General features: G+C 35.1%; 2 protein-coding genes across 2 annotated transcripts; one reads left to right on the forward strand and one right to left on the reverse strand.

The window, feature by feature from the left end:
- The first annotated feature begins 477 nt into the window (after positions 1 to 477).
- LOC125827441 (probable E3 ubiquitin-protein ligase LOG2) lies at positions 478 to 3,534 on the forward strand. The gene is made up of 3 exons (XM_049506756.1): positions 478 to 896; positions 2,158 to 2,656; positions 3,366 to 3,534. Exons 1-3 carry the CDS (start codon positions 478 to 480, stop codon positions 3,480 to 3,482), a joined length of 1,035 nt encoding a protein of 344 aa, XP_049362713.1. The 3' UTR covers positions 3,483 to 3,534.
- A 951-nt stretch (positions 3,535 to 4,485) lies between these two features.
- LOC125827435 (probable catabolite repression protein creC) lies at positions 4,486 to 18,103 on the reverse strand. The gene is made up of 11 exons (XM_049506750.1): positions 17,633 to 18,103; positions 16,683 to 16,997; positions 16,493 to 16,601; positions 16,326 to 16,419; positions 10,840 to 10,927; positions 10,647 to 10,730; positions 6,454 to 6,547; positions 6,279 to 6,366; positions 5,972 to 6,077; positions 5,800 to 5,892; positions 4,486 to 5,583 (listed from the first exon to the last, which is right to left on the reverse strand). Exons 1-11 carry the CDS (start codon positions 17,819 to 17,821, stop codon positions 5,182 to 5,184), a joined length of 1,662 nt encoding a protein of 553 aa, XP_049362707.1. The 5' UTR covers positions 17,822 to 18,103; the 3' UTR covers positions 4,486 to 5,181.
- Positions 18,104 to 23,221: the final 5,118 nt, after the last annotated feature.

Consider the following 23,221-nt stretch of genomic DNA (forward strand, 5'->3'; position numbering starts at 1 on the left):
TACTAATCAAAGTAAGATGGATAAACCTCAACATATTATATAATATTTTCTTATTAACATTTATGCGTAGTGGTTTTTTATCATATGTTAATTAGGGAGTTTTTAAGATTCAATTTTCTACTAGTATTTTTTTTTCTCTATTTTTTCGAGTGCATACTTGATGATTTGTCAATATAACATATTATGATATGTTGATTTAAATCCAAACGTTAATACTATTAAAACATGTACATGTTAATTATGCATGCATGCAATCGAGGAATTAAATAGAGGGATGTAAACTAATGAAGAAAAATTATAAGCCAACCGCTAATACATACAATTAAGATTCAATTAATCCACCTATAACATATTTTACCCTTTGCCAATTGCCATTAACACAAAACTAATTAATCCCTTTTACCCATAAGCTTTAATTTCGGAGATAAATTTTGATTTTCAATTCTAATTTTGGGTAAAAGGGTAGAAATTATTTAGATGGGTAATACCGGAAGTAATGGTCTGAATGGCCGGAGAAGAACTTACAGCCACCGGCGGAGCCACCCGCCACAACCGGAGATCACCGGTAACAGCTACGCATTTGCCGCAGCAACGCCACCATATTCTTATCAGCAAAATCATAATTATTATCAGTACCCGGGTTATTATCCGCCGCCGTATGAACAGCATTCCCACCACCATATGAACCCTAATTATGCAAATTGGGTTAATGGAGGTTACCCGTGTGGACCACCCGTGATACCTCCTACGCCTGCACCCTATGTGGAGCATCAAAAAGCAGTGACGATACGTAATGATGTGAATCTGAAGAAGGAGACTCTAAAGATAGAGGCAGATGAGGCTAACCCTGGAAAATACCTCGTCGCTTTCGATTTCGATGCCACCGTACCTGGAAGGTAAATATTATCCTTCCTCTTTTTTCACCTGATGTTCGATACCTGCATTGGGTCCGATTCACAAATTAACGGTAAGGTGCTCACTAATAAAGAAGCCCAAATGTAGTACTTAATGTTTCACCACAACTGGTTGGTTGTTTAAATGCATGTAAATTTGTATATATTGTCCACCAGGTAGTAGTAGTAAAGTATGTCTACGGCCAGAGGCAGACCCACCTTTGTCAGAGGAGATGCACGTGCACCCATTAACTTTGGAAAAAATCATGTGTATATATGTATATCTATTTTGGTAGAAACTAGGATATTATTAACAGTGCATCCATGAGTAGCATATGAGTGTTCTTGTGCCGCGGATACAAGGCAGAAGAACCACCCGCAAGACCAGGGTTCGAATCCAGCTGGGTTCACCTCTATGTCTACCCTCTACCCTCCTCAGACCACACTTGTGGGATTGCATGGGTATGTTGTTGTCCATGCCATTGAAACAAGGAGAAAAATTGTTTCCTAATTCTACCTTTTCCAAAAATTAAAAACTACTGTAATAAAAAGAATCAGCTTGATCATAAAATAGAGATTTTGTGTAGTTAATATGATGAAGAATGATTTTCTTGAAAAATATTTTATGAAGAAAATGTTTTCCGGTATTTGGTTATGTTGTTGAGTGTTGTCACACTTTGTGCGTGAGATCCAAGAGCATAGGGGCTAGTCTCGTCTTCTTATCTTCTCCTAATTATTTAGTAGTAGTATTTACTATTCACATAGTATCTTGTTCTTCATTTTTACTACCACTTGTTGCTTGTTTATCTCGCTATTTTGTGGTTGCTATTTTCTTTTCAATCCTGCTTTGATTACACTTATGTTGTGCCGAGTGTCTATCAAAAACAACCTATCTATACCCTGCAAACCGCTCCTCAGACTCCACTTGTGGGAATACACTTTGGTATGTTGTTGTTGAGTTTTGGGAACTGATTGTTTTTCTCATGTCCCCTACTAGTAGCTCATGGAGTTTTCAATACGATGAATTCCCTTTTTAGTTTCTTTTTTCTTGTATAGTTTTTCTCGTTTAAATAGTGTATAAGACCTAGCTAAGTTTGTTAAATAAACTGCTGTTCCTTCTTGACATGCATTTAAGTTTGTTCAACATGTATTATCTTGTAATTCAGAACTCAGAAACTAAAAATTTTGGCTCCGCCTCTGCCTGCACGATGTTGTCAACTCTGAGATAGTAAAAGTACTTTTTTGTTTTTTTGCTCAATTGCAGCTTGACTGTCATTTTCTTTGCAAAAGAAGGTGAAGATTGTTGCTTGACTCCTATGAAGGAAAGTTTGCTTCCACCAATAACCATTAAATTTCAAAAAGGTTTATCTCAGAAATTTAGGCAATCCTCTGGAACTGGCATTGATCTTTCAATGTTTGAAGAGGCAGAATTGTCGAAAGACGGTAATGCAGATGTATATCAGCTGGCGGTCAAGGCAGAGGCATTTGAAGATGCCCAAAGTGAATCAGAGGATGGAAATGCAGTGTCTGTGTCCACAAATTCCCAGATTACTCAAGCAGTTTTCGAAAAGGACAAAGGCGAATTCAAAATTAGGGTGGTGAAGCAAATCCTCTGGGTCAATGGCATGAGGTATGAATTGCAAGAGATTTATGGCATTGGGAATTCAGTTGATAAAGACTTTGATGGAAATGATAATGGGAAGGAATGTGTCGTATGTCGTTCTGAACCTCGGGACACTACTGTACTTCCATGCCGCCACATGGTATGGATTTTACTGTTCTTAACGCTTTTTTGTAGTCGAATCTTAACACTGTTCTTCATCAAAATGTTATCTTGAATGCACTGTTATAATGTGACCTATACCTGTCAATAACCATTCCTCCCATCCCCTAAAATCCCAACTTATCTTCGTTTCCCCTTGTTACTCATGTTTTTACAGCTTCATATGAAACTATAGCATGCATATCTAACACGTCAAGTAGGGCCTAGGGGTTCATCTACATTGTTAAAACTATTTTTTATCTATATATAATAGATGTTATTTTTCATGTGTTTACTTTTAATATTTCGAACCCCTCATGAAAATCCTGGCTCCACCATTGATCTGACAATTGATAGCCTATTTTGGTCGACATTCCAAGATCTGCTTATTTTAAAATGTATTTTTTGTTCAAAGCACTTTTCCTGAAGGTACTTTTGGCGAGTAGCAATGTGTGTTTGGCTAGCCAATTTGGAAAGTACTTCTTTTAGCTTCTGAAAAAAACAGTTTCTACTGCTACTCAAAAGGGCTTGTTTTCTTGGCGAAACACCTCAGTAATGTGCATCAGATTCATTGCTTTGCCTTATTGAAATTTATTGAATGTAGAGGTCATGTATGGAATGCCTGTTGCTTTGTTTTTCTTGTTTAAATTGATTGTGATGTAACACTATTGATGGATATTAAAACTAAATAATGTGCATCTTAAATCCAGTGCATGTGCAGTGGATGTGCAAAAGTTTTGAGGTTCCAGACAAATCGTTGTCCTATTTGTCGTCAGCCAGTTGAGCGATTCTTGGAGATTAAGGTCAGCGAAGCTGCTGAAGAATAAGAGTCGCGATAACCACCCTTGTATAAACACAGGGGCGAAGCTAGAAACCTGGATACAGGTTTGGCTGAACCTAGTAACTTCTGCTCTACAATACAGAACTCATACTTTTGAAAATTGTGGCTCCGCCTCTGTATAAACATATTCCTGTTTTCCTCTTTTGGTTTTCTTCCTTTTCTTTGTCCTCTGCTTCATGGATCAGAATAACCCAAAAGCAAGATCTTCCAAAAGTATCTAGTTACTGAAACACGATGAAGTTTCCAACAAGTTGGTCAAGAACTGTTGTAAGTTTATCGATTTTGTATTTTACGCCCTTATTAATACTCTCCCTCCGTTCCACTTTGTTTGGTACAAATGTTATTTGGCATGTTTAACTCCACAAGTTTTAGAAATCTTTCCGTTTTTATTCAACTTTAGGTCAAATTAAACTACATCAAAGGGAGTATATGTTCTTTGTAACCTTTTTGGATGTTTATTTTAACTTTTTTTTTTCTTTTTCCAGGGGAAAGACCAATACATGGAGTTAAATACTGTATAACTCGTCAAACATTGGGTGTTCAGAAAATAAATGAGCATCGCCAGATTTTTCATTATATGTATTAACACAATCTGAAATGGTTACCACAAGGAGGTAGATGGCAATTTGCTGCTTTTGAACTGTACTTAATTAAACAAAACAACAATCTGTTTACGGAGTTCTGAATAAAATATTTGTACGAATTTTTAAACTTAGAATAGAGCCAAATTAAAGTTACTTGATTCTACCGAACTCATAACTCCAACTTTCTTTTCAGTCTAACTTGGCTTATATCGCAGAAGCTACATAGTTTGTATGTTTGGAGACTAAAAAGCTACATAGTGGATATGTTTGGACTCAAGTGCAGCACATCATAGTAGTTACGGAAAAATGAAATATGACCGTGAAGAAAACATGACAACTAATAAGAAAAACAATACAACGCATTTAGAAAAGAGAACAATAACAACGAAATAACACAGTAGCCAAAACATATTACACAGATATCACAACTCCATGTGAAATCTTCACCTTCCAATATCACCCTAAATCTTGTTCTTTGCAGGTTATGCAAAGTTTTAGCAAGAATCCATCCAAATTTCCACAATCCAAGTGATAATGAACACCACCATAACGACAACGCCGAACTTTCTAAAAGCCAACTCTGCACAGAAGTTGTGTGTCGAGGAAAAAGGAAATCTAAACTATCATCAGAAAGTACGGTACATTTGATCATAGTTGCCTCACCTAACCAACAGGCAAAAGAAAAATTCGATGACAAAGAGCTCTAAATGAATAGGTCACCCGCCCGCGTAATGTTTCGTACGATGAGTTAATCCGATATAAGTCATTGTCAACCAACAGTTTCTTAGCAAAATTGGCTGAAAAGAAAGGGGGGAAATAGTCAAAGGGAGGGATGAGGTTGGGAAATAGGAATTACATATCTCAAGAGACCAACCTCAAATTATTTTTGCCTATCATACTTACAAGCTGCTTCGACACTCTTCTAACCTCCTGATGTTCCCGGCAGCATCTTCATTGTTCGCTATACAATTAGTTGGTCAATCTCAGTGCAAGCAAATCTGAAGACAAATAAATGGTTGCTAACATTTGTAGAAGGAGCTCCATTTAGTGAATCCGCCGTTCTGCAACCTCGTCCCCCAAACACACACAATGTGATTACGGTTAGGTCATTGCTTGTAACTTGGAACTGACAACCTTTCCTGATATTGGTGGCTTCTCCTTCAAACTAGTACTTAGTAAAGACTCTGAGTTGCTAGTTTGGGTTTCACCAAACTCTGGTCTCACCCAAACCTTTATATGCCCCTCACGGCAGATAGTAAGAACTGATTCATGAGTAAACATCACGCCAGAGAGTGGTTCAGTGTGAACACGATGAGTGACCAGGGGCGATAGCTTTGGAACATCTCGCATGCTTGGAGCAGGTTGCAGTGTTCCAACAGGGCAAACCCTATCCCAATGAGATGACTGACTCCCCGTGCTGTAAGTTGGTGATCCACCATGAGGACGGCGCATTGGTACTACAATTTCATCCATTTCCAGATCCCACAAGAGCAATTGTGTGTCCTACAAAGAAGAATCAAGTCAAAAACAGCTAGAAAGGAGATTGTCAAGCAGATTCACCTCGAAACAGATCAGTCTTTGAAAATCATATTATGAGCAAGGCGAGGAAAATATTATGGAACACAGAAACATTTAATCTTGAATAAGCAAATAAAAGACCAAGTAAAATAGTGAGATGTAAACTCTCAATAATATGAGCCTTTTATTTTGAACATGTACCTGACCAACAGAACCAAAACGGTAGACCACATTTTCATCTGTGCCATCTGAATTTGGTGCTGACCAATATGAATCAAATGCCACACCACTGACCTGCCAGACACAAGTTAAAGAGAATAAGGCATGAATGCTGCATAGAAACCAAGGTAAGTTACAACTGCTCGAAACTCACCCAGGAGTTATGCCCCTCGCCCCAGGCAACAACTTTACGTTCTTCCATGCTCCAAACCTGAACTAGGTCATCTTCTCCACCAGCTAAAACGTACTTTCCATCCATGCTGTTGGTTCATGTACAATCAGTATAGATACTCTTTCTAGCCAAAACATTAAAAACAACATGCATTCGTTTGTGTGTGGGCATCTGTGGGAGTGGGCAAAGGAAGGTGGGAGGGGAATGTGTGCTATACGGCAAGGTCCACAAGGCATAAGTTACTTCAAGTTGCAACTACGTCATGCACAAAAAAACCATAAACACTCACCTCCAAGCACAACATAACAGAGCACCATAATAGCTTTTTCCACCACATATAAGCTGTTCATTTTTGTAGTCAAATATACGCAGATAACCTGCATTAGATCAGTCATATTCAGTAAGGGTAAATCATCACAACAAAAGAATTAATAGATTCACAAGTCATCTCACGAAGAAAATACCATCCCTCCCTACAGTTGCAATATACGCCCCATCAGTTGAGAAAGCAATGCTATTGATGGACCCTTGGCAAATATGCCATCTAGCTACAGGATTCTGCATATAAAAGCCAAATGGAAATATGTGAAAGGAAGAACTTAAAACTGCAGTTCTTAGATTTGAGATCTAGACAGACAAATATGTTTTAGTCTTACCACAATCAATTAGGAGATACTAAATAATATGCCACAATGACTGGCTAAACTAACCAGCACATTTATCTAATTTTGGTATAGCAGAAGCAGACTAAATGTTTTTATTCCAGACAAGATAAACATAGAATGTGCTTGTCAACATATAATGGAAAAAACTGGTCCAGTGTTTAGGAAGATGAAACTGGAACTTTGTTTATGTTTTTACTGAGCAGTAAACTTGGTTCTTTAGGGATAATTTGGTTCGCAAACAGGTTATGTAGGGACTATTTAGCTGTGAATAATAACGTGGGGATTGCTATGCACCGAATAATATTGCAAGAACTGTCATGTGGTAAGAAATAATGTAGGGATTGCTATGCCAAGTCAGGGATTGCCTCTTTATGAGCATTTTTGTCTTATCTATGTTTTGCTAATACACTTGGGAGTCGTTTGGTGTGAGGTATAAGATGTAATAATCTCAGAATAAAATGTAGGATTATTTTATCCCACATTTGGTTGGAGGTATTAGGTAGTCCATGGATTATTTATCCCACCATTTTTGCTATAGTGATGGGATAATTATCCCATATACATGGTGGAATAACTTCTCCCGGGATTAATTATACCGGGATAACTTGGTCCCAACTAAACGATCCCTTACTCTTATTCTGCATCCTCCACGTAAAATAATACTCCCTCCGTTTCAAAAAGAGTGGTCTAGTTTGACTTGGCCTGGAGTTTAAGAAAATAAAGAAGACTTTTGAAACTTGTGGTCCTAAATTAAAGTTATGTCAAATGTATAAAATTGCCCTTTAATCTTGTGCCCTTAAACATGCCACGTGGAAAGCTGAAATTAAAAGTTACCAAAAAAGGGAAGAGGTCATTCTTTTTTAAACAAACTAAAAAGGAAAGTAGGTCATTCTTTTTGAAACAGAGGGAGTACATAAATTACCGTGAATCAGCTATGGGTATGTGGAGTTTAATACTACCAATAAACATGCATAGGTAATTCGAAGTTTAGTACCATAAACTAAACATTGCACTGGTTATTCACATATTATTTTTTCTTATGCAGTCAACCAAAACATAGTATTACTGATACAGAATTTTCCATCAATGGTGTGATTCAGGAAAAAAAATGGAAGAAGTAGGGGGAAGAAATAAGAAAAAAACATAAATTACAGACAAGAGATGAACACCTCTGGTTTGTGCCCACACTCACTTTGAAACTACGCAAAGAGAACTGCTGCACTTTCGGAACTAAAGCCACAATATGAAGGTGTTGCAATGGACACTAATTCTTCTTGTTCCCAGAGAAGGAGAACCTGAAGCACCAATTGATGAATGGGCCTACTTGTGATTGGTCAAACATTACGGCAATCCAACTGAAACAGTCCACTTACTAAATTGGGTCTAAACCTGTGTATATTAATATGAGATTGTTCATCTCTTTTCTCTCCTCTTTTCTTGAAAGGAGATGATAAGAAAATCTCCCTCAGAAATGAATGAAATACAAATCCAAATAAAATAAAATAGGAATCAATAATAAATGAATGTGTGTTTAAAACACATGGAAGAATTCCTCTTCTGTCTATCTTTGTGGTTGCTTGGAAAACAAGGACAGGTCTCACATAATTCCTTTTTTTCCTTTCTAAATTTAAGACAAAAGAAATACAAATAGATGTTTTTGCTTACTAATCAGACCACAAAGATATACAAATTCTGCTAAGAAGCAACACCTAATCCATAACAATTTGCATATGCCTCGAGTATGGTCTTAGCAATTTGCTTGTAATGAAGATCCCAAGGAAAGATCATCTAATTTGTTACATTTGTTGGTGTGTAATATTTTTAGTGCAAATGCTAAGCGAAGGTTACATAATAGATGATAACGTAAATAGTGATTCTAAATACACTCGAATAACATTAAATCATTAAGCTTAAAACTACTTCCTAGAGTGCACAAATTTAAACTTTTTTCCCTCATTGCACAATCTGGTAATATAACTTCAATACTAATGTGCTGAATTTCAAGTAAATACACAACAATCTCAACCATCTTGCCACGTTGTTAAAGGCTTGTTTGAAGCACATTTAACTCCCAAATCTAGGCGAAGTCCAAATTGTGCGCTTCGTTTATGTGGTGCATTAGTACAAGCACGAAGATATTAGGGGGTCGTATGGTAGGATGTATTAGAGCAAATAATACATATAGTATCCATGGTATTATTTAATCCTTTGTTTGGTAAGATTTTCAGCCAATGACATGTATTAGTTATACGCCCTATTCAGTATAATAGGGTGTATAACTAATACATGGCAAATCATGGAATTAGCAATACAAAAGTTATTAATGAAGGATGAGAATGATTAAAGATAGAACTGCCCTTAATACATCAAACCAAACAGTGGATAAGAAATAATCCCAGCATAACTAATCCCCGCATTACTTTAATATTTTTTGAGAAAAGGTAACTTGTATTATAACATTACTTTAATATTTTTGTGCAGAGAGTAACTATGGAAGTCATTCTATCCTCCCCAGACCCCGCTTGTAGGATTCTAGAAATGTTGTTATTGTAGTACTATGAAAGTCATAAATGGGGAAAGTGTTTTTAAAGTTGAAAAACGGGAATTTATGAATCGCGGGGATTTTTTTGAACATTTTCTAATTTTTTAAAATATGTTGGAACACTTGAACAAGATTGTGAAAAAAAATTCCAAGGCTAATAGCCTCTTATTTTATTAATAGAAAATTGATTTTTAGTATAATTTCAAAAGTGCCACTTTGTTTTGTAGTTCAAAATTTAATCCCAGCATTACTAATACATCTTATTCAGTACTATACACTCAACCAAACGACCCCTAAGACGCATGCCTCATCACTATGACCTCAATCTTTGAGAGAAAAATACTAGACCTATTGACCATTGTAAACAACACATTGTGAATGAAATGAATAGCTGAAAATGAACTTGGGATTATCTCAACCTCAATATCAACCTAATCAGGTAAAGCCTGCCCAACACCATAAAAAAAGACTATAGGTAATCCCTCAACCATGTGGATTGTGGAACTCTAACCTCCACTTCCTCTGCACACCCAGGGCTAGATAGTCGGAGCACGGACACTGTAATATGGAGAACCAACATTGGGTAACCAAAGAAAAGAGATAGACTTGGCACTGATAACATTTCAATAAATGGACCTTAAGCTTAAACTCCACTCCAAAAGCTATCTCAAAGTGAGGATCGCCCAACACCATATAAGATGGTTAAGGACACTCCTAAATTATGATTAGGAATAAGAAGTTAAAAGAATTAAAAATTACTCACAACAAAACTTTAACTTGCATCATTACATCCAAGTCAAAATTTAAAATTGTTTTTTTAATTTTACTGGCATAATGCTTACTCCAATTCTTAATTCTAGTTTTCTTCAATTCTTTTGTCCAAACTGTCGTTTATGTTTATAGTTGATTTTCATATCTATACACATACACACACACGCTCTTCATAACCATTTCCCTTCTCTAAATCCCACCATGTTAATTGGTTCTACGCTTTATCGTCCACCAGACCTTGGCATTTATCCAAATTTTCACCTTTGACAACTCTGCCATCCAGTTCACTCAGCCTACACTGCAAGTAATACTCATACTTGCAATATTAGTCATTGCAAGATATGATTGATTTGTCCCATACTTAATATCTGAGAGATAACTTGATATACGAACAGAGACTGTATTACTAATTAAAAAATAGCCTCAACATACTGAAAGCAGTTGACTGTATACATGCCTTTCATCCACCTTGTTTATCTCACAGAAGGAACATGCTTGGGCTTTCTGATAGGTATTCTATAAAGCTTAGAATGTTGTTCTTAAAAGAAAAGCGGGAATATATGAACCAAGAAATTTGCAAATGGTTGAAGGTAAACATGAGAAATTGATAATCTCAGTACTGATACCGGGGGGACATCATCAAACGCTGAAGAAAGAACTATATTCACAAGCAAAATACCTTACTATAACGTGCATGGGCGACTGAAAAATGAGTTTGATCTTTGATGACAGGAAATGAGGGATCAGCAGATCCGTCTTTGCTCTGAAATATGACAACAAAAATGCACATTGGTCTAAGAAAAGTAGAAAAGATGAGGATCATTGAAAAAGACCTGGAAATTGGTACACTCCCAATTAGTTTCAACACTTACCTTATCATAGACGTAAAAATTTCCATCCGCGTGAGCAACAACAAAAGCCCCATCACTGTTAGGCACCCAAGTGATACTAGTACATCGACTGTTGAAAGGCAAAGTAATATATTAAATCTGCTCCATCATTATAGGCACCCATCAAAATTGAAATACTGGTACATTGTCGGTCAAAAACAAAAGAAAATGTTAAATCTGAAAGAGTAAAGATTATCTTCGGTATAAAACCCTTAAGTAACTTGTCTTTTCAAATAGGCAAAATACATAGATCGACATTTAAAGTTGTCGCCAAAGATCAGATAGACACTTCAACTATCCTTGTAACCAGATAGGCACCTCTTGTTGGCATAAGTGTACCTCGTGAACACCCAAGGTACAATAGAACTTACAAGTGAGTTACAATCGCGGATAATGTGGCAGTTGACAAATCAAAGGACAAAACGTGAAATTTTAAGAAAAATGAAAAAATGCATCTAATTTATTAGAAAGAAAAGATTTAGAACCCCACCCCTACCCACACACCCCTTCTTCTTCATCCAAGAGAATCACCAGCTTCCTCACGCTCTTTTCTTCTTCTTCTTCATCCATAAATTCCACCAAACACCTCTCCCAATCTTCTTCACCATCAACCACCACATGGAACTCCCAAACCCAAATTTTACATGTGTCGACGAAAATTTACCACCACAATGCCACCCACCCACCTCAACAATCTCTTCCTTCTTATAATTCTCAATCCTCTTTGAATCCTGAAAGTTCACAAAATCCAGTTTGAAATGTATTGTGCCTATTGTGGTAAGAAAAATCGGAGAGATGGGTATCAAATATTTTTTAGTTGAGGTGGTAAAAGAAAATCAAATATAGGTGGTGGGGGAGGAGGTGGTGTTGGAATTGAAAATTTTCTTTTAAATTGCCTGATTTTGGTTAAGCTTTAAACAAATTGTTGAAAATTGAATATGGAGGTAGTCGTGCAGTGGAAGGTGATGTCTCCGTCAATGGCACTGACAGGTGGTCTGCCAATATTTTACCTTTTTTTGTGTGTGGTTCTGTGGTCTTTGATGGGTGAAGCTTTATGGGTCCAAGAGGTGGTCGAGGCGCAGCTCTTGGGTTTATGTGAATGGAGCTATGGAGGAGAAAAATGATTTCTTGGTGGTTCTCGGATGACCGAGTGTCAATTGAGTTAATGGTGTGAAAATAATATGAAGAATGTACAGAGAGTTTGTTTCTGTATTGTGTGGCAGATGACGGGTTTTGTTGAAGGAGGGCTTTGGAGTGGTGGATAATGGATTGGAGGCTAAAGGTGGTTATGGGAGATAAAAGTTAGTGGGTGGTGGTGACGGCAATGGCACAGGTGTGAAGAGATAGAAAATGTTGATGGAAATTAAGGGTAAATAAGGAATTTCCATGTTTTTAACAGTTGGAGATAAATTATAATATATCCAAAACGTTAAAAAGCAATTGTAGACTTATGCAAATGAGAGGAATCTATTTGGTCACAAGGATAGTTAAGGTATCTATGTTGAGATTGACAGCTTTAAGTAGCAACTTATGTATTTCACCTTTCAAATATTCCATGACGCAGGAAGCAATATGAATATTTAGGAGGTGGGTGGGAGGAAGGTAAGGGAAAGATTCTGTTCATGGAGATAATATCACGACTCTAATTGTATTAGGGTTGGGTGGGGGCTTCAAGTTGTCTACCTTGGTGAGATTTCTAAAAATTGAAAATTCTAAAACAGCCGTCTTTTTATCCTCATATCCCCAACTAGTTTGGAGTGAGATGTAGTTGATTGAATGATTGATTTCATTCTCATACTACAAAGACTATCCTAATTCTCTTTCTTTTCCCTTGGTACACAAACTGGAAGGGGGGGAAGCATAGGGGTCAAAAATCTTGAAGCATCACTACAAGAACTTTGAACTATGATTGCATTACATTTATAAGACCGCAGAATGTGCTTCTAAGGTTACTGACTATTATTCCTACAACAACACGCCCAGAGAATCCCACAAGTAGGGTCTGGGAAAGGTAGAATGTAGGCAGACCTTACCCCTACCTCATGGAGGTAGAGAGGCTGTTTCTAGAGGACTCTCAGCTCGAGTACAGCAAATCAAAGTAGGAACGAAAAGGGAAAACGACCGTGAAGAAAACATAGCAACTAAATAAGGAAACAGTAACAACAAAAGAATTGTGCAATAATCAGAACACCAAAACAAATGATGATAGAAACCAAAAGCAAGACACTACAAGAATAAGGCTAATACTACGACAAAATCCACCAAACCTAAACTCGTTGAGAACCAAGACAACACTCCACAACCTACTAATCTTTTATTGTAATTCCCGACCTCCACACCTTTCTATATAAAGTCATGTCCTCGATAAGTTGAAGTTGTGTTATGTCCTATCTAATCACATCTCCCCAATATTCTCAGCCTACCTCTACCTCTCCTCATACCCACAATTTTATTTAAGTCACTCATTAGATGCTTATTATAATTGTTGGAAAATAATCTAGAGAATGCATTGTTTTTTGAAATGCATTTTAAGGTCCCCATTAATGATTATAGTTCTCTGAAGAACTCCATGTCCTGTTTCAGAAAACTTGATGTCAAGTTTCATAAATAATGTGTTTTAGAAGTAATAGTCAGGAATGGATGGACGCTCCTATTTGCCTTGGGGATGGATGAATTGACGTGGTATATGTCATGGTGTATGTTATTTGCAGATGACATAATGTTGATTGATGAGACACGTAGCAGAGTTAATGCTAGGTTCGAGGTGTGGAGATAAACTGTAGAATCTATAGAATCTAAAAGGTTCTAAGACCAAAATGAAATATTTGGAGTGCAAATTCAGTGATGCAATGCATGAGGCAAGCATGGATGTGAGGGATGACACACAGGCTATCCCCCAAGAGAGATAGTTGCAAGTATCTTGGGTCTTTAATCCAGGTTAGTGGGGACATCGACGATGATGTCTCAATCGTAGTGGTAAAGTGTGGATGAAGTAGAGGTTTCCCTCCAAATTCTTATGCGACAAAAAGGTACCACCTTAATTTAAAGGTAAGTTCTATGGAGTTAATGGTGTAAAAATCATGTGAAGAATGTACAAAAAGTTTGTTTTTGTATTGTGTGGCAACTGACGAGCTGACGTGTTTTGTTGAAGGAGGGCTTTGGAGTGGTGGATGATGGATTGGAGGCTAAAGGTGGTTATGGGAGATCAAAGTTAGTGGGTGGTGGTGACGGCAATGGTACAGGTGAGAAGAGATAGGTGAGAAGAGATAGAAAATGTTGATGGAAATTAAGGGTAAATAAGGAATTTCCATGCTTTTAACAGTTGGAGATAAATTATACTCCCTCCGTTTCAAAGAGAGTGGCCTAGTTTGACTTGGCATGGAGTTTAAGAAAATAAAAAAGACTTTTGAATCATGTGGTCCTAAATTAAAGTTATGTCAAATGTACAAAATTGCCCTTTAATCTTGTGGCCTTAAACATGTCATATGGAAAGCTAAAATTAAAATGTTACCAAAAAGGGAAAGAGGTCATTCTTTTTTAAACAAACTAAAAAAGAAAGTAGATCATTCTTTTTGAAACAGAGGGAGTAATACTACAAAGACTATCCTAATTCTCTTTCTTTTCCCTTGGTACACAAACTGGAAGGGGGTTGCAGCATAGGGGTCAAAAATCTTGAAGCATCACTACAAGAACTTTGAATTATGATTGCATTACATTTATAAAACCGCAGAATGTGCTTCTAAGGTTACTGACTATTACCTTACCCCTACCTCATGTAGGTAGACCTTACCCCTACCTCATGGAGGTAGAGAGGCTGTTTTTAGAGGACTTCCAGCTCAAGTACAGCAAATCAAAGTAGGTACGAAAAGGGAAAACGACAGTGAAGAAAACATAGCAACTAAATAAGGAAATAGTAACAACAAAAGAATAGTGCAATAATCAGAACACCATAAAAAATAGATGATGATAGAAACCAAAAGCAAGACACTACAAGAATAAGGCTAATACTACAACAGACTCCACCAAACCTAAACCCGTCGAGAACCAAGACAACATTCAACAACCTACAAATCTTTTATTATAATTCCCGACCTCCACACCTTCCTATATAAAGTCATGTCCTCAATAAGTTGAAGTTGTGTTATGTCCTATCTAATCACATCTCCCCAATATTTTTTCGGTCTACCTCTACCTCTCCTCATACCCACTATATTCAATCTTTCGCAGCTCCTGCAAGGAGCTATCTGCATATCTTTTTTTCACATCCCCAAACCATCTCAGCCTCGCTTTACTCATCGTGTCGACAACAAAGGTCACTCCTATCTTGGCTCAAATATCATCATTCTTAATCTTATCGCTCCTATGCTCATATATCCATCTCTGCATACTCATTTTCGCAACTTGCTTCTGAACATGGGAGTTCTTGATTGGCCAACACTCTTCCCCATACAACAAGATCGATCAAACCACTCTATAGAACATACCTTTAAATTAAGGTGGTACCTTTTTGTCACATAAGACTTTGGAGGCAAGCCTATACTTCATCCACACCGCACCACTATGAGTGAGACATCATCGTCGATGTCCCCACTAGCCTGAATTAAAGACCCAAGATACTTGAAACTATCTCTCTTGGGGATAGCCTTTATGTCAAGCCTCACTTCCACGCTTGCCTCATGCATTGCATCACTGCATTTGCACTCCAAATATTCTGTTTTAGTCCTAGAAGCTTTTAGATTCTACAATTTATCTCCACACCTTGAACCTAGCATTAACTCTGCTACGTGTCTCATCAATCTAACATTATGTCATCGGCAAATAGCATACACCATGTCATATACCGCGTCAATTCATCCATCACCAAAGCAAATAGGAGTGTCCATCCATTCCTGACTATTACTTCTAAAAGACATTATTTATGAAACTTGACATCAAGTTTTTTGAAACAGGACATGGAGTTCTTCAGAGAACTATAATCATTAATGGGGACCTTAAAATGCATTCCAAAAAGCAATGCATTTGCTAGATTATATTCCAACAATTATAATAAGCATCTAATGAGTGACTTAAATAAAATTGTGAAATAACCACCTTAATTGCATTCATCATCCAATTAAACTTATACTAAGATTGCGCAAAGATCCAAAGAAGGCTACCATTTACAACCAATCAAAAACATAAGCAACTAAAGATCTCAGCTTCCAGCGTGATTAGTAGGAAAAAACTTGTCACTCTAATATTTCTCAAAGAATATTCTTGGAAACAGGCAATTATACTAGCTGTAAAACCATACATGACACAGCTATGACGATTCATCTATTTAACAAAAAATAACTCAAAAATAGGATGTCAAATCCAGACCATTAACATTATCCCAAAAAGACTAGATAAATAAAATAAAGAAAAGTGTTACAATTCCAAAATAGTATTTATAAGAATAACAAAGACGGTTGAGTTCAAAGCCTTACCTGTTGTTAACAGAACCATCCTTGTTGTAATGTTGTGCCCCAATAAGCTTCTTCCCAACATCTTGCATTTGTTGACGTAGAGATACTGAATAAACTGCAAAGCAGATGTTGTAGGTAAAGCGTGAAGTGGAAGATTGAAGTTGTATGTCATGTAGAGAGAAATTTACCATCTCCGGAACTCAACCCAATGAGCAAATCATGCCCTTCCTTTGCATCCGGATCAAATGCATGGCAAACAGGATTTGAATTACTAAAGTGTATTGACTTTATAGGATCCTACATTTTCCAATGAACCTCTCAGAATTCATATATTCAATTTTTTCTATCTCAAAGAACAAATATAGTTGATAACAATACCTTATCTCGAGAATTCAAATCACTAATAAAAATCGTGTCACCAACATTGAATATCAAATAAGTCCCTTTGCCATCGAAATTGGGAATACTGCCGGAGTTATTTGAACTTGTCCCCCCAAATGATCCAGCTCTACCACTTATACCACTGGCAGACTTACTTCCACCATTTCCTCCGACAAAACTTAGTGACTTACTACCATTTCCACCACCTAACAATCTCGCTGCTGCTGACTTAACACCACTGGTGACTCCAAAACTTGATGTCGAGTGAGGCTGTGCCTGAATGGGCTTATCTTTGAGAGGAGCTAGAGAAACCTGAAAATTATCTCGGGACTTCAAACGTTGGACTAATATTTAGGTTGTTTTGACAATACAAAAAAGGCAGAACGAGCATTAGCTAGTAGCGACTAACTAAAGCTTATCTAGATGGTATCTCAATGTTAAAGCCGCAACTGCGTGGATACATTTCCTTCATTTAAAGGGTTTATTTCAGCCATTTATAGAAGAAAACTCTTCAAGTAAGCCAGGACCCAAAAAGTTTAAAATTGAAGACATAAAGGCCTGAAATGAGTGTAAGCACTGAAACCAAAGAACTTCAAATAATCTCTATACTGGGACTGTCAAATTGAAGCATTAAGAAATTTTTTTAAAAACTGAATAAACTGAAACTAATTGTTTTTCACAGGTTCTCAATTAACTTCAAAAACAACAAGGTAAAAGGACAAAACGATTAAACTTTTCGCAGAATGATGAATTATTATACCCCATAATCTTCAAATCGACCATGTTAGCCAAACCCATTCCAGATTCCGCTCAAAAGATCAATTTTACAAAAAGGGTCAATCTCAAAATCCAATTTTAAGCATCATATAAAAACTAATATCCCAAAATAACATAATTGGACTAAATTAAAAAAAAAAAAAAAAGAACAACCCTAGAAAGGGGTTTACCTGAGTAACAGTTTTGCCATGGGAAAAATGAAGAAGACCAGCAGGATAAGTCTTTTCATGGTGAAGCTTATATTTTCCTTCTGGGGTTTTGAAATAAGTCTTCAACCCAGGAGATTGTGTGGCGTTGTTTGCCGATACCGATGCCGGCGACATCATACTATTACTATTACTATTACTATTGTTGATCATTCTTAGAAAATACCAATCCAAAATTCTCAAACTAACACATGTAATCAGATCATTTTTGTACCAATTTTCGATTCTGTGTGTGTAATTGTTTAAACGATTATGGAGTGGAGTGCATATAACTTTGAAAAAGGTGAAGATTTTGACTTTTGGGAGCTTTTTGGTTGAAGGGATGGACGGTTGGAACAAGTCTAATACTAGCTAGTTATTCTTCTTTCTTCTTCAATGCTCTCTCTGTTTTGAGTGCGTTGAGATTAATTTGGTTTGAGGGGAAGATCCAGTCTTTTCTTTACTCTATGACTTTGGCAAAGTGTGTTTGGAAAATATTCTTTGTATAAAAAATGTTTTATTGAAAAAAAAATGATTTTTAAAAAAAGAATATTTGATAAGGATATTATATAATAAACGTATATTTTAACTTAGTTTTAGCTTACATTTATATCTTTAAATTTAAGATGTGCATAAGTATACATTTAAATTTGTGTAAAGTTGGATACGTACATATACTGTGAGACACAACTTAGAATGCTACATAGGACGTGTATACGGATGGCAATTGGGCGGGTCGGTTTAAGGTTATGCGGGAAATTTTAAATCACTATCCTACTAAATTAATACAACTTAATGAAAAAATAAATTTATTTTTCTGAAATTTATTTTTAGTATCAAACTTAACTAGAAAAAATATATTAAAAAAATTATGCGGGGTGAGACGAGTTGAAAATGAAAAAAGTTGTTATGCGTGGCGGGGAGGGGATTAAAATTTTGCGGGTTAAGCTCAACCCGCCCCGCACTTCCCTATTGTCATCCCTAGACGTGTATGCTTACTTGTTTTATTTTATACAAGTTTAAATGTCAACTTATGTACACCTAAAATAGAGGGCGTAGATGTTAGTTGAGAGCAAGTAGAATAACTTGTCTGATGTCTTTTGGTAAGTAAGCAACAAAAAAAGAAACTATTTCAAAACCCTATAAACTCGTATTTCCGAGATATGGTCAAGAGTGTCTAATACTATAAGAAGGATATGTTATTGAGGTATTCAAATCACAATGGTCATATTTGAAGTTTTGAAATAAGCAAGTTGTAATAATAAAATTGGTAAAAGTTATCGCAAGTTACTATAATAAATTTTAAGAAATTTGGGTCAAATATCTAGTAAGTTTTCTCCCAATCTATAAAGAGTTAGAGGACCCGCAATTTATCAAAACGGAGATCTACAAGTCTAGTTTCCAAGGCACTAAGGGGTCGTTTGGTTTGAATACAAGTTATGCTAGGATTAGTTATGTTAGGATAAGTTATACTGGATAAGTTATGCTGGGATTAGTTTTTATTGTTTGTTTGGTTTGTCATATTCAAACTTATATTCATTGCATAATTTTTAAGAATAAGTTGTTTGTTTACAAAAATACCCTCCACCTTATTTAGTTTTTTTTTACATATTCTTTGCAAGCTTTAGTTGATCATTCTTAAAAATAAAATATTCATCTTATTTAGCTTAAATATTTTTGTACGTGCATTTCCGTGATTGTGTCATGTGTTTTTAAAATTAAACTTTCATGATCTTATTTAACAAAATAAAACTTCCATCTTATTGAAAATAAAATTTCCATCTTATTTAGCTCAAAAATAAAACTTTCATCTTATTTAGTTTAAAAATAAAACTTTCATTTATTTAGTTTAAATATAAAACTTTCATTTTAAGTTTATTAAAGTAAGAGAAATTTTATTAGTAAAGTTGTCTACATTTTAATTGATATATAAAATATAATTTTTAAGTGAGTAATAAATTATTTAATTAAAAATATGTAATTTAGTAGTAGAGTGAACATTTTAAGAGAAGTCATAATATAAATAAACATAAGAATATTCAAGTTATAATATATTCATAAATAAAAACTGTATTTATAAAATGTATTTTTTTTATAGAAAAATATATTATCATAAAAACAACGAATAATTAAGGTTATGAATGTTATTATAAATGTTTTTAAAAATTATATTGAGGAAAGGCTCAAAATAGTCTCTCATCTTTGGGTTAAGGCTCAAAGTCATCCTTGAGTTTTCACATGGAGCACTAATAGTTCCTCATGTTTGCAATATTGGTGCACTTTTGGTCCTCCTCCAAAATTTGCCTATTTTTTAACATTGATTTTATCCATAACTTATGTATGATATGTTCAATCATCATTTTATATATTAAGTAGAAATAATAACTCCATATAAGAGAATGTGAGAAGAAAAGCATCTTGTTTTGTTTAGTAGAAATTATATTGCAGGTAAAGTCGAAAGGTTCATCACGATAATTTCATGTGCAATAGTACAAATTTTTTTCTTTTCTTCCAACGTCATATGTTAAGATGTTCTTAGTTTAGCTGCAGTCATATTTCTACTGAACAAAACAATGTGTTCTTCTTATCACCTTCTCTCACATAGAGTTATTATTTCTACTAAATATATAAAAGACGATTGGACATTCCTTACATAAAATTGTGGACAAAATTAATGTTAAAAAATAGGCAAAGAATTTTAGGAGGACCAAAAGTGCACCAATATTGCAAACATGATGAACTATTAGTGCTCCATGTGAAAATTCAAGAATGACTTTGAGCCTTAACCCAAAGATAAAGGACTATTTTGAGTCTTTCCTCAAATTATATTAATATGCATAAATATAAAAGTGGTGTATAAAATAGAGTTTAAAGGGGTATTTATTTATTTTACATACTTTATCCCAGGATAACTTATTCTGGGATTACTATTCATCCCTCAGTGAGGGATAACTTATCCCAGGACTAATTATTAATCCTGGGATAAGTTATCCCAGCCTTTGCAACCAAACAACGAATTAAAGGTCACTCAAAAGTTATCCCGAAATTAACTTCTCTTATCCATCACACCAAACAACCCCTAAATCATTTGTCAATACAACTTCACAATAAAGATATATTTGTGTTTTTGCGAGATAACGCAAGCAAACATGTGACTAAACCCCATATCAGAGGAAACTTTTAAAACAATTTCTTCTTCGTTATTTTTCTCATTTTTTACACTTTGAATCGTCGGAAAAACCTTAGAATCTCACCTTTGCTTGTTGGTTTTTTCTTGGATCTAAATTTTTGACAAAAATTGTTCCACGCATTGAGCTTGTCATCATGGTATAATTTGTCCCATTAATTTTGTAGCATATCTCCGTTGGTATTAGGGCAACAAGAGTTTGATTGTGTTGTGAGATTTCACATATATTTCGATATAAAGATCAAGGCAAGACCCTCCTTTTGTGGACTCTAACTTCGATAAGCTGCATATAGTAATTTATGGCAGAAATTCATATCGATTGTCGAATTATTGTAGTATTTTTCCTTCTCATTGATTGATTGATACTATACCGATTATAGTGTCATAGGAGTGCATGCAGAAGTAAGATTCCCACATGAATTCGACAAAAAAAAATTGTTAAGGTTATTCCATTATTTCGGCAAGATTCATTACTCGTAGCCTTAATCGATTGGATTAGCTATTGTGGTTGATATAAACATCCCTCGTTAAAATTTGTACCATATGGTTAGCGATGCCATATTATTTGTTCTTGGGCTATTTGATTATTTGTTGTTGCCCTCAAAGCTATTGTGGTTACTTATAGGAATTAATATGATTTTTGCCTTCAGAGCAATGTGTAGATTGTCTAATGGAATTGAGACATGTACATCATTACGGGTTATACTTATTTCCTATGGGCTTGTATTGATGTTTACGGGGCTATATTAATGTTTAAGAAATATTGGAAGATAGTAATTGCCTTTTGGCTAAATACAAATTGCCTAAGAGGCTATTGAGCTACACAAATTGTCTAAATATGTATAAATTTTAGGAATCACATAGATTTAATATGAAACTACAATCTATTCCTATTTAGTTTGTAATTATAATTCCTGGAAAAGTAAAACAAATCGGATACATTAAAAACTAGCTCGGATACATTATAAAATAATTTAGAATTAGGAGAGAAATAAGGGATTTTAGAGGTTTTTAGAAATAGAAGGGAATATTAGAAATAAGGGAAACATAAGACGTTGTATTTCAATAATTTTTCCTTTAAATATACAGCGCGCCTAAGGCACTATTGAGAAATAGTAATTGCCTACAGAGTTAGAGTATTACCAATAGAGAATATAAATTGAATTGTACCTACCGGACTTTTAGGGGGACACAATAAATTGTACTGTTTGTTGCTTGAACTTACGAGTTTATGGGGTTCGAATAGGTTGATGTATGATTAATGTTTGTTTTCTAGATTTAGAAGCAGTTTGGTACGATAAGTTTGTTACTCACTCTCTTACATGATTTACATTTAGCACATAATGATACGTGCTCAATTTTTCAATTACCTTTCATATTTGATACATTGTTTTGTACATACACACATAATTTGAAGGTGTTGCGTTCTTGCATGCAGATCCCGATAGACAAGAACACATGCTACTTCAGTACTTTAGTCGACTTTTGGTAGATTGATCAACTTCACTTCTTTTAGAAATGTCACATTCAGATGTTTGTTAGTCTTTTTGTTATATATAACTGATAAATAGGTGACAACCCTATCTCAGCCAAGTATTTTATTCTTAGAGGCTTGCATATTTTGAGTTGTAAAGATGTGATGTCAATTGTATTGGTCTTGATGTTTTTCCTTTTTAGACAGTGGCTTGTTGGCCTTGATCGTATATGATATATATATTATATATGTTCGATTTATAGATTTATATGTTTCTAGATACCATTATGATCTCAATGGCCCGCATAACCTTACTTGATTATAGATATCACGACTGTCTCAACTACTGTTTTAAAAGGCGGGAGTGTGAGGCGAGGCGTTTTACTTAGCATAGAGTGAGACGTAAGTCTCAAGACGTGGAGCGTAATCCCTATGGATCTTTAAATTTTTAATTACAATATAGTATAATAATATAATAACACAAAATTATAAAAATACATCTAAAGTTTGAAATAACTACAAACATGATTAAAGAAACAAATAGAAATTAAAACTTCTAACATGATTATACAAGTATAAATAATCTAATATCTTAACTTTCTAATAATAAAAGAATCATTATTTCTAAAAATGTTTTTTTATCAAACTATCCAATTTACCCCTTAAAAGAAAATAATCAATAAAACTTACTAGTATTATAATAAAAACACACTCATGAATAAAAATAAAATTACTTCCAAATAGCTAAATAAAATATGTTAATTTTAAGACATGACAAAATCATGAAGACCAATGATTAGTGAAAAAATACTATTTCGCTACGTATTTTTAAAAGAAATATTACGTAATATATAATCACCTTTCACAATGTTACCTAATAGTAAAGATGTGATACTACAACTTTTTATTTGAG

Source organism: Solanum verrucosum, unplaced genomic scaffold, assembly GCF_900185275.1.
Source record: "Solanum verrucosum unplaced genomic scaffold, falcon-dt-bn FXZP01000138.1, whole genome shotgun sequence".
Taxonomy (NCBI): domain Eukaryota; kingdom Viridiplantae; phylum Streptophyta; class Magnoliopsida; order Solanales; family Solanaceae; genus Solanum; species Solanum verrucosum.

Coding starts and splice junctions, on each gene's coding strand:
- LOC125827441 (XM_049506756.1), top strand. CDS start 478: ATGGGTAATACCGGAAGTAATGGTCTGAATGGCCGGAGAAGAACTTAC. Junction 897..2,157: donor GATGCCACCGTACCTGGAAG/GTAAATATTATC, acceptor GCTCAATTGCAG/CTTGACTGTCATTTTCTTTG. Junction 2,657..3,365: donor TACTTCCATGCCGCCACATG/GTATGGATTTTA, acceptor TCTTAAATCCAG/TGCATGTGCAGTGGATGTGC.
- LOC125827435 (XM_049506750.1), bottom strand. CDS start 17,821: ATGATCAACAATAGTAATAGTAATAGTAATAGTATGATGTCGCCGGCA. Junction 6,367..6,453: donor TGCAACTGTAGGGAGGGATG/GTATTTTCTTCG, acceptor GATCTAATGCAG/GTTATCTGCGTATATTTGAC. Junction 6,078..6,278: donor CTGTTATGTTGTGCTTGGAG/GTGAGTGTTTAT, acceptor ATGAACCAACAG/CATGGATGGAAAGTACGTTT.